The sequence below is a fragment of the Vipera ursinii genome (assembly GCF_947247035.1).
Source record: "Vipera ursinii genome assembly, chromosome: 1".
Lineage (NCBI taxonomy): Eukaryota > Metazoa > Chordata > Lepidosauria > Squamata > Viperidae > Vipera > Vipera ursinii.
Window position 1 is genome coordinate 27,333,366 of NC_139512.1, and position 11,941 is coordinate 27,345,306.

Below are 11,941 nucleotides of genomic sequence, written 5' to 3' on the forward strand. Positions count from 1 at the left end.
AGAAAGATCATCCTTTTCTCTCCTAGCTCGGCCGGTGCTCCCGTGTTGGCTGGCTTTCCAGGCGTTGATTGGCAGAAGGTTGACAGTGATGGGCAGGCGCCCTTTCCATGGAAACGGAGGGGCAGCCAATCTGGCGAGGCCAATAGCAGCAAATAAGAAGCAGAAAAGGCGACCACGGCGAAGAATGTGCGGGGGGGGCCCCGGAATCCTTGGTTGGGGGCATCTGGGGGCTTTCCTCATCCTCCCTCCCTCCTCCTCCTCCTCCTCCCTCCCTCCTCTTTCCCTTCTCCTCCTCCTCCTCCTCCTCCTCCTCCTCACACACATTATCCTCCTCCCTCCCTCCCAAACTTCAGGCCACCGACGGAGCGCGGGGCATTCTGCTTCCCAGCGCCCGAGCGCAGCACGCGTGCGGCGGCGTTCTCCAAGCGACCGTCTGAAGGGTCGACGTGAAGGGAAGGACGGAGTTTTTTTTTATTTTTTTAAAAAAAGAAGTAAAATAAAATTTAAAAAAGCGAGGCGAGGCGAGAGCGGCATTGGCTTCCTCGGCCGGAGAGCCAGATCGCCGCCTTCCCGCGTCTCTGCGCTCGTCCGGGAGAAGACGAGCGAAGAACCGGCTCAGCTGCAGGTTGAGGGGACAAGAGGCGGGCGCCGAAGGGCCGAAGCTCTCGATTAGCCGGAGCCGCGGAGGAGAAGAGGCGACTGGGCCCAGGAGCCCGCCCGGCCGCCCGCCTCCATGTTTCAGCTGCCGATCCTCAACTTCAGCCCGCAGCAAGTGGCCGGGGTGTGCGAGACGCTGGAGGAGAGCGGCGACGTGGAGCGCCTGGGGCGCTTCCTGTGGTCGCTGCCGGTGGCGCCGGCGGCGTGCGAGGCGCTCAACCGGAACGAGTCGGTCCTCCGCGCGCGCGCCATCGTGGCCTTCCACGGCGGCAACTACCGCGAGCTCTACCACATTCTGGAAAGCCACAAGTTCCCCAAGGAGTCGCACGCCAAGCTGCAGGCGCTCTGGCTCGAGGCCCACTACCAGGAGGCCGAGAAGCTCCGCGGCCGGCCCCTGGGCCCCGTCGACAAGTACCGCGTGCGCAAGAAATTCCCCCTGCCCCGCACCATCTGGGACGGCGAGCAGAAGACCCACTGCTTCAAGGAGCGCACCCGGCACCTGCTCCGCGAATGGTACCTGCAGGACCCTTACCCCAACCCCAGCAAAAAGCGCGAGCTGGCCCAGGCCACTGGACTCACCCCCACGCAGGTGGGCAACTGGTTCAAAAACCGGCGCCAAAGGGACCGGGCCGCCGCCGCCAAGAACAGGTCAGTGGCTCAGACCCGGGACGCAGGAGGAAGGCGAACGGGGAAGGGCGGGTAGCTGAGCTCTGCCCGGGATTCACACGACAGCCACGGGGCGGGCTAAACCTGGGTCAGCCGTACGGTCGTTGAATGTCAAGGAGCGCGCCGTGCCCCTAAGAGAAATAAATCTCATTGCGTCCTAACTTGGTGGGCTGCTTGGCACTGCTCGTTAAATCCGCTGGATCTAAGCGTTTCCCAGCCTGATTTTAGGCTAGGTTCTCCTGTGATGGAGATCCCAGTGAGACCAGCCAAAAAGGCAAATAGGATCCATATTCTATTTACACTTTCGGTGCGGGTGTTCGGTTTCTGTGAGTTCTGCTCCAGAATACACGTGTCTGGAACCTGGTTGTAATCCTGAGCATGTTTATCTGGAAGAAAGACCATGCTCCTAACTCTTAATCAGAGGTCAGAGGAATATTCTGCACACTTGTGATATTATGATGATTATGGTCGCACAGTCGGTCAGATGGATTTTGCATTTTTGTCCACCTATTCAATATTTCTCCAGGGCCTGGGATAGGCAGATTTGTTGTTTAAATTATTATTGTAGTTATCGTTATTTGCCAAAAATGCTCAAAAGAGTCTCCTTATTTGAAATCCTGTCTCAAAAATCTTAGCTGGTTCTACAGGAACAGGAAGCGAGGAGATGAATTAGGCTCCTTCTACCATGATCATAGTAGAGTGATGTCAATTTTGTTGATGTTGATGTTTTGCTTTTATGATATAGTTGTCAACATGGAATCATAAAGTTTGACTTTGCAGGAATATTGGTCTGTTGTAGCCTCTGGGATATTTATTTAACAAGTCATTTTTTTAAAGGATTGCAAAGGCAGATGTGCTTGACTGTCACAGCTTTTCACTGTTGACATGTATGCAGGAGTAACCGTTCTAACTGCATGCAGTTCATTTCTTTTCAAAGTAAATTTTCATTAATTTTAAATGTATTTTTATTTCCTATTGTACTAATTTAAGGAAGGATTTTTAAAAAGAATTTTCATAAGTAAATACTCCCCAATAGGGAGACATGAGTTACAATTAATATATTGCTATCTGCTTACTTTTAACAATTAAATATCAACTATCCGTGGGATGAATATACAAAACTGAGAATTAATGAAATTCTGTGTAAGTATATAATGGCAGTTATTTTTATATATAATATTTTAAGGCGATGATTTGACATAGCTGAATTCCATTCTGAAGCATCTTTTAGTAGCAGGTGAAGAGATGCAGTTAAAAAACTGCAAAATGATTTTTTAAATTAACTGAAAATTCAAAGAAATTATGCCAATTGTGTAACATAAAGTTTTAAAGTCCAATGAAATGAAACATTATAATTTTTGTAATTGTAATTTTCTTTGACATTTTTCTTTTCTACTATTTATCCAACATATACTTTGAACAAAGGCAAGAACTGAAATGTAAAGCATATATGGTGTTCCAACATAACTTGATTTTATTAAAATATGGCTTACTTAGGTTTAAGATACAATCTTGCATTTTATTAGACAAATAAAGCCTTATGGCATATGTATATTCAACTGCAGCAAAACTGACTACCAACAGAGTTAAAAATAATGATATCTTATGTTTTAAAGCGTTTTATTTAAACAGCTTCAGTATAAAGCATACATCTTTCTCATGAAGCCAAATCATTATCCTTTGTTCCATTTCTGTGAAGATAGGTGGCAGCTAGGATATGCCCTTTTGGAAGAATATTAACTGTAATGGTTTGTAGAATGTAGGTGATAATGTATGTGGCTTTATGATAAAACACTTTAAGGTATGCATGCCTGTATAGGAATAAATAAGAAATAAACCAAGAAGGAAAGAATGTGCTTTAAATAAAAGCCTTGCTCTAGTAGAAGAGAATTTCTGATCCATTTAGACATGTTAATTAGCACAAATGACCTCTATTTTTCAGGAGGCAAACAATGGCTCCCCATTCATGACTCTGTTGTGTCAAAGTGCAGGAATGTAAAACAATTTCGTCCTATTGACTTCCACAATATTCAGCTTAAATCCATGAGACATGATACGCAGCTAGAGGCTATACTAAAATGCTATCTTTTCCTATATACTTCCTGGAGAAATTCTCTATTAATCCAAAGTTTACTTGGGCAATATGAATTTTTCCAGGTTTAAGTGGAATGTATTGTTCCTAACTTATAAGTTATCTCAAGGACAAAATGTATGGGAAAATTAATTTGGGGTAATACCGTCATTTAACTTCTTGAATTTTCATTAAGATGATTAATAAGAAAGCTTATTAATTATAAGCTCTTTTTCATAACAGAACTGAGTAACCAAATATCACTGAGTTTAGGATTTCCCAAAGTGCAGCCTTAAGTACATGGTTTCCTTAAATCTTCTAAGACCACAAAAAGTCAGTGAAGCAAAACTATAATAAAGGCTTAGATGTTTGGTGTGGTTAGGATACAGCTAGGGCAGAGATGAAGACAAAGAATACTGTATATATTGCTTAGTTAGGTAATCATTTCCATAATTTGTCTGTGCCTGTTTTTTAAAGTAATTAAAATAAAATATTTTCTGTTCTGTAAATTTGGAAGTACAATTAAAATGGGTTATTTTTTGCTGTCTTGAAAGCTAAGTTTATAAAATATCCTTTCTTTTTCTATGGGTGTTTAGATTTTATAAATATAATGAATATAAAGAAATGTTATATAAAATAAGAGGGAATATAAAAATAAGAAGGGTTTAGAAGAGTTATTTGTACAATTGATGAGCAAGATCATTTTAAGTTTCATAGGAAGAGGTAATTGAAAGATAGTATCCTCACAATAGAAAAAACTGTCTTCTTAAACTCATGCACACAACTCAGTTCAATTTTCATTTAAATTATTGGAACTGGGAAGATAAACAATAGTTTGAAATAAAGAATCAAAAACTTAGTTACTTCAGATAAGATGTTAAGACTTCAGATGCATATACATATTTTTATTTATCCTTAGTGTAATCCAGAATAGATTTGAAAAATGTAATTTCAGGAAGAATTTACCCAATTAAATCTTATTTGTGGTATTCTGTTATTATTTGACAGTATAATTGTGGATATTGTTTTCACTCACATTGCCCACTTCTGCTAGATTAATATTGTTATCTTCTTTGTTCTAAGAGCAGTAGTCAGGCATAACAGCAATTATAGCTTGATAAAAGCGTGAGATAATAGTAGTACTAGAAATGTATTCTATACACATATTTTATTTCAGCTCTGAATGTTTTTTCCCTTGAAACAATTTTTACACCATTTTCTTAAATACCTTGATAGGTATATTTTTAAAAAGGTGTTTTGCATTTTTTTGAGTAGCATATTTATTCCTCAGACATATCTATGACGTGAAGTTTTGTTAATACTGAATTTACATATGAATTGTTATTTGCAAAAAAAGAGAAAACATCAATATTTTTATATGTTATTGTGGGACATGTGTAGCCATTATAATTGGCTACATAAAATATCATATTGTAACAGGTCTCAAAATGTATTTTTCATATTCCTTCATGTATCCTATAATAAACCTTCTAGATATTCCAGATATTACTGACTTTCAATCTTCTAGTATTATATAGGAATTATTTCAAATAAAAAGCAAATGGTTATATAAGATCTTAATTTAAGTGGAAAAACCTAATAAAACCATATAATTATATTCATATATAATGAAAACAGGAGAGGTTATAAAACAAAGCATTTCTAATAAACCCATTTCTATAATGCCTTCTAAGAAAGAAGCAGCCAAGATATTGTGACACTGCTAAAAATACCAGTACAATGCAACAACCAAAACATCATTTGAAGATATAATATAAATATTGGGGGAGAACCACCCAATTCTTAGAATAGCATAGCAGGGACTGTAAAATGGTTAGAGGAAATATTTGAAAATCAGGGGTGCAGAGAAAATTTAATTCTTTATCTGTGATGTGTTTTAACACATAGATAGGTATATACGTCCCCTGATATCTCCATTGATCCACAGGTCTAAAAGTGATATATAAGCATTTCTCCCATCAAGTTCTCATATCCACATCTCACTTACAAAGTGGACAGCAGGGTAAGGCATAGAGAGCGGATAGAGTGTTGGAGTTTATTGTTGATGGACAATTTAATCTAGGGGAACGTGGGGTATCTGCATATGGCACCTGGACCACAAACTGAGGGCAAGCATGGTATAATAGTTAAAATATTGGAAAAGGATTGGGGATGCCCACCTCGGTTCTAGATCACCCTCAGCCAAAGAGGCTCACTAGATTGGATGACTCTGAGTTAATTGTTCTTTCTCTATCCAACTATCTCAGAGAACGGTTGTGTGTGGGGGGGGGGGAATAAGAGAAGGAAGATGGAAGTATGCTGCCTTGATCTCCTGAATGAAAGACAGAAGACAGAATAGAAATAAAACATGTAGTGTAGACTCTATAGTTTAAACACATAGTTGTGTCAACCATAGTCCCTCTTTTATGCCCTTTAAGTTACCGTAGCTCTTATTTAGAACATTGTACCATTACTGATATTAAAATAAATAAATTCAGCCATTATGCCAGTCACCTACATAGTGGAGAGGTACCATCTTCTCTCTCGCCTTCAGTGATTAATTTTACCCAGTCTTGTGGGTAAATATCAAATAGGGGAGAGAGGGGGTAGTTAATAGACTTTTATGCTCAGCAATTTATTTGTAATAGAGAGTTAGCCAGAGAAGCCTGCAAGAATATTCTCTGTTTTATTTATGCCTGTCCTCTGATTCTCAGACATATCCAAACTTTAAAGGAAGAAATTCTCTTTTGCTATTTTGGCGACAGATACATTTATTTTTTATATAATGATTAATTTTTGATCTATTCAGAACATATCCTAGAAGGAGAGAAATAAGAGTTTAATATCACCTATGGTGAATGTGGTCTGTCTTGCTTTGAAGTTAAGAGGTACAGTAGATGTTAGCAAGGATAGAGATTATATATGAGGAGGCAGAGAAAATGAACATTGATCACGCAGAGAGTTGCATTGTGTAAGAGAAACTGGTGTGGGGAAAATAAGGCAGAATGTAAAGATATTTTGTGATGCAAAGGTGAGGTTTTTTTGCAAATGAGGTCTGTAAGGGACATTAAGCACTGTAAGAAACAGTATGTATATTGGATTCCAAAAATGACTGGCAAGTATTAGAAGTGTAGGAAATCTCTCCTCCCAAAACAAACCTCCAAGCAGCTTAGCTGGAAACACTATTTACTATGGGCCACTCCCCATCATTGAGTTAAAGTGCTATCCATCTACCCTTGAGTTGGCATTTAACAACATCAGAATAACAACTGACCCCCGATGTCAATCCCTATTGTATTGTATTGTATCTGTTCCTAGGCTTTGCCAAATGATGCTGCACTGTTTTGAGAGTATCAGTCATAATAGGATTGGTGACTGAAATGTTCTGCTCTGGTCCACTTTCAGCATGTCATCAGCCAGTGGGAAAACCATCCATCATTTAGGGCACTATGTTGTTGTTAGTTGCGAAGTCGTGTCTGACCCATCGCGACCCTATGGACAATGTTCCTCCAGGCCTTCCTGTCCTCTGCCATCTTCTGGAGTCCATTTAAGCTCACACCTACTGCTTCAGTGACTCCATCCAGTCACCTCATTCTCTGTCGTCCCCTTCTTCTATTGCCCTCAATCTTTCCCAGCATTAGGCTCTTCTCCAGTGAGTCCTTCCTTCTCATTAGGTGGCCAAAGTATTTGAGTTTTAGCTTCAGGATCTGGCCTTCTAAAGAGCAGTCAGGGTTGATCTCCTCTAGGACTGACCGGTTTGATCACCTTGCAGTCCAAGGAACTCGCAGGAGTCTTCTCCAGCACCATAGTTCAAAGGCTTCAATTCTTTGGCGCTCAGCCTTTCTTATGGTCCAGATTTCACAGCCATACATTGCAACTGGGAAGACCATAGCCTTGACTATACGCACTTTTGTTGACAGGGTGATGTCTATGCTTTTTAGTTAGGGCACTATAGCAAAAAAAAAAAATCAGTGGTGTCCAACTCTTGGCAACTTTATAGGCAATTGTTCTGCAGGCTATCCTGTCAAGCACAGCTTCTTTCAGTTGTTGGATGTTCATCTCTGTATCACAGCAAAGATATGGTGGCTTATTTCAGGATTCTGGATTGTTTCCCCCCCACCCCCGCCAACCAGTCATCCCATTTGATCATCCCCCCAATAAAATGAAAGATATGGGGGTATATTATAATAATAATACGTTGGAAGGGACCTTGGAGGTCATCTAGTCCAACCCCCTGCTCAGGCAGGAAACCCTATACCATTTCAGACAAATGGCTGGCCAGTCTCTTCTTAAAAACCTCCAGTGTTGGAGCATTCACCGCTTCTGGAGGCAGGTTGTTCCACTGTTAATTGTTCTGTCAGGAAGTTTCTCCTTAGTTCTAGGTTGCTTCTCTCCTTGACTAGTTTCCATCCGTTGCTTTTGTCCTGCTTTCAGGTGCTTTGGAGAATAGCTTGACTCCCTCTTCTTTGTGGCAGCCCCTGAGATATTGGAACACTGCTATCATGTCACCCCTCACCCTTCATTAAACTACACATACCCAATTCCAGCAACCGTTCCCTATATGTTTTAGCCTCCAGTCCCCCAATCATCTTTGTTGCTCTTTTCTGTACTCTTTCTAGAGTCTCCACATCTTTTTTACATCGTGGTGACCAAAACTGGATGCAGTATTCCAGGTGTGGCCTTACCAAGGCATTATAAAGTGGTATTAGTACTTCATGTGATCTTGATTCTATCCCTCTGTTAATGCAGCCTAGCACTGTGTTGGCTTTTTTGGCAGCTGCAGCACACTGCTGGATCATATTTAAGTGATTGTCCACTAGGACTCTGAGATCTCTCTCACAGTTACTACTATTGAGCAAGGTACCACCTATACTATATCTGTGCATTTGATTTTTCCTGCCTAAATGTAGAACCTTACTTTTTCACAATTGAATTTCATTTTGTTAGATAGTGCCCAGTGTTCGAGTCTGTCCAGATTCTCCTGTATCTTAAGCCTATCTTCTGGAGTATTGGCTATTCCTGCCAGCTTGGTGTCATCTGCAAATTTGATGAGTTCCCCATCTATCCCCTCATCCAAATCGTTAATGAAGATGTTGAAGAGCACTGGGCCTAGAACAGAGCCCTGGGGCACCCCACTACACACTTCCTTCCATGTAGATGCAGTTCCATTGAGGACCACAGCTGAGTACGGCCTGTCAGCCAGCTACGAATCCATCTGGTGGTAATGCTATCTAACCCACATTTTTCTATCTTATCAAGTAGTAGGTTGTGATCTACTTTATCAAATGCCTTAGAAGTCCAAGTAAATTATATCTACAGCATTCCTCTGGTCCACTAGTTTTGTCACTTGGTCAAAGAATGCAATAAGATTTGTCTGGCATGATCTGTTTTTGACAAACCCATGTTGGCTTTTAGTGATAACATTGTTTGCATTAAGGTGTTCGCTGATTTGTTGTTTGATTATCTTTTCCAGAATCTTCCCAGGTATTGAGGTCAGGCTGATAGGTCTGTAAATTCCTGGATCTATTTTTTTCCCTTTTTTGAATATGGGAACTACATCAGCTCTCTTCCAGTCCTCTGGTAGTTCTCCAGTGCTCCAGGATCTTTGAAAAATATAGTTCAGTGGTTCTGAGATCACGTCTGCCAGTTCCTTGAGAACCTTGGGGTGTAATCCATCTGGGCCTGGTGATTTGAACTCGTGTAGGCTGGACAGGTGCTCACTTACCATTTTCTTGCCTATCTTAACTTGCGTTTCTAGTCTGTTTTTTATGGCAGTGGTTTTGGTAGGTTGGACTGTTTTTTCCCTTTGTGTAAAGACAGATGCAAAAAACGAGTTAAATAGTTCTGCTTTCTCCCTGTTGCTTGTCACCTTCTTGCCACTTTCCCCCACTAATGGACCGATCATTTCCTTAACTTTTTTCTTGTTTCTTATATGTTGAAAGAAGCTTTTTTTGTTATTTTTGACTTTGGTTGCAAGCCTTAGTTCATTTTGAGCCTTAGCTTCCCTCACTTCATCTTTGCAGGCACGGGCTGTTTGCTGATATTCTAACCACTGAGCCACTATACCTGTAATATTTGTAGTAAATCAATGATTAAAGCTTCATATTGAAGAGGAAGAAACAAAAGGAAAAGCTGTCAAAATGTAATTGTGTGGAGTCTTAATATTTTACACTATGTTTATTCTAAAATACTATTGTGTTCAATACATTAGCATCTAGGATAGATATAACATGCCAGCTTTTATTATACTTGTGCTCAGATTGAGTAACCGGAGGGCCATAGATATCTCCCATTGACTAGCCATGCTCCTTGCCCCATCTGACTTATGATTATAATTTTTTTTAGAAAAAAGGGGAAGCACATATATTTCCTATTCAAAAGATTTCCAAGATGATAATTATCTCCAGAGCTAGTTGCTGATAGGACCAAAACATATCATGTTCCGTCTCTATCTCACTACACCAAAAACAACTGTATAAGTAGCAGTTCCAAGCCAGCCTTATTCCACCAATAGTTAATCACGCTTAGACCTAATTAACAGTGGGATAGGGAGCACAGGAAATCTGAGGACTAGGATCAATTAATATTTTTTAAAAGAAATCTCCAAAGAAGCAGTGGCAAACTATTTTCTTAATGTTGCCAAGAAAGCTACACAAACGTGTACTGGTAATCATGAACATTGACTGTAAAAATGCATCCTATCTGACAACAAAACTATACATTTTGTGTATAATTTCTATATGTGAAACAGAACATTCAGGGAAGATATTGGAACTTTGTGTTGAAAATAAGTTTCTGCAGCCTCCTGTCTGTAACCGGGCCATGTTTGGGTTATATTGTAGCAGCCATTAAGAGGGGAGATGGTGTGCAGGCTTGTCTTAAGAAAGGGGGGGGGGTATGATTTTGTAGTAACCTTGAAGGCAGAATGATGCTAAGTGGGCTAAATGGTGGAGATGATACGGCAGCAGTAGGTGGACGAAGGGGAGAATGTGGTCTTTGGGTGAGGGGGACAATGCAGAGGATTTATTATTTTTTTTTAAAAGCGAGGGTACTGCTCTTTGGACTTTCAACATGGCGGGATTGTCATCAAAATTATATCTGAGTACTGAAATGAAGAGACTGATCAATATGTTTCATGCAACACAAAGTGATTAGTGCAGACACAATCAGTATCTTAGTCTTTCACATGCAACCCATGCTGTTGACTCAACGGAGAAAAAGCAGCGGAGGGGAACAATAACACAGACGTGGTTATGAGTGGCGTATTCCATTCGGGGGGGTCTTAACTCGGCCCTGGATCCGAACCTCGGCGGAGAATTCCGCGGGCCAGGAGAGGGGCAGAAGCCAGCATTGGGGAGCGGGATTCGTAACGCAGAAGCAGGGGAAGGCGGGTTGCCTTTCGTGGCCACCGCCGCTCGAGTCACGACCGTTTCTCTTCTCCTTTCCCCCTCGCAGGCTCCAGCAACAAGGCCTCTCCTCCCAGGGTGCGGGGCGGTCGCTGCCGTCGGAGGAAGAGAGCGCGGGCGAACCGCCGCTCGGCGCCGTCGCCAGTCCCGCCGCCAGCCTATCCAGTAAAGCCGCCGCTTCCTCGGCCATCTCCATCACCTCCAGCGACAGCGAAGGCGACCTGTGAGCAGCAGAAAAAGGCCCCGCCGAACCTGCGTGGATTACAGCGCGGAGCCTGCGGGCCGAGGGGGGGGGGGGGACCTGGCGAGGACGCAGAGATACACCGAGGGCGGCCCCCGAAACATTACAAGGCCAGCCCTCCTCGCTCGCCGGCTTCAGCCCTTGGCCTTGTCCGCAGTCCGCGCCTGAGAAGCCCGGACAACAGGCCCTGCCGAGGGAGAGACTCCGAAGCCTTGAATTCTTCAAGCAGGAGCTATTGGAAGGTGTGGAGTCAAACAAGGGGCGCGCGGGTCGTAGAAAGAGTGACACGCCTGCGTCGCCTACTGGAATCAAATATAATACAAATATAATAAACTATAAACTATAATCTTATTATTTTCCCTCTCGGAATATCCGACTACAAAGACAGTGATTTTTGTTTATTTTGTTTTTTTTATATACATACATACATATATATATAAATATAAATATAAATATTTTATATAATGTTTATTGAGTTATTTAAATTGCTCCGTTGGTAGATTGTCTTATTTGGTGACCATAATAATCATTATTAATATTGTTATTATATGGGGCGGTGCCTATGTGAATAACTGACACTGTATTTCATTTCCTCCATTTGTGGAGCATGTGCAGGATCTGATATTGTATGGAGAAGAAGGGCAGCCAGAAAACAGAAAGAACAAATTAAACCAGTATAGTAATATATTCGGTGAGCAAAATAAATTCTGCTATTCCCTTCATTGTGTTAAAAATTCTTAATCTTGGAAAGAACAGGTATTGAGAAGGGTGGGTCAGTAACAATGTGAGAAAGGTAGCTAGAAACAATACCTGGCAAGAGGGAATTTGCAAAATAGCTGTGTTTGCAATTTATTTTATTCATTATTAATTGTCTCATTGGGGCTATTCAATCAATTCTTT

General features: G+C 41.5%; 1 protein-coding gene across 1 annotated transcript; it reads left to right on the forward strand.

Annotated features, from left to right (window-relative positions):
• Positions 1-733: 733 nt before the first annotated feature.
• SIX6 (SIX homeobox 6) lies at positions 734-11,027 on the forward strand (the record flags this gene model as incomplete). The annotated part of the gene is made up of 2 exons (XM_083370362.1): positions 734-1,305; positions 10,850-11,027. 2 exons carry the CDS (start codon positions 734-736, stop codon positions 11,025-11,027), a joined length of 750 nt encoding a protein of 249 aa, XP_083226488.1.
• Positions 11,028-11,941: the final 914 nt, after the last annotated feature.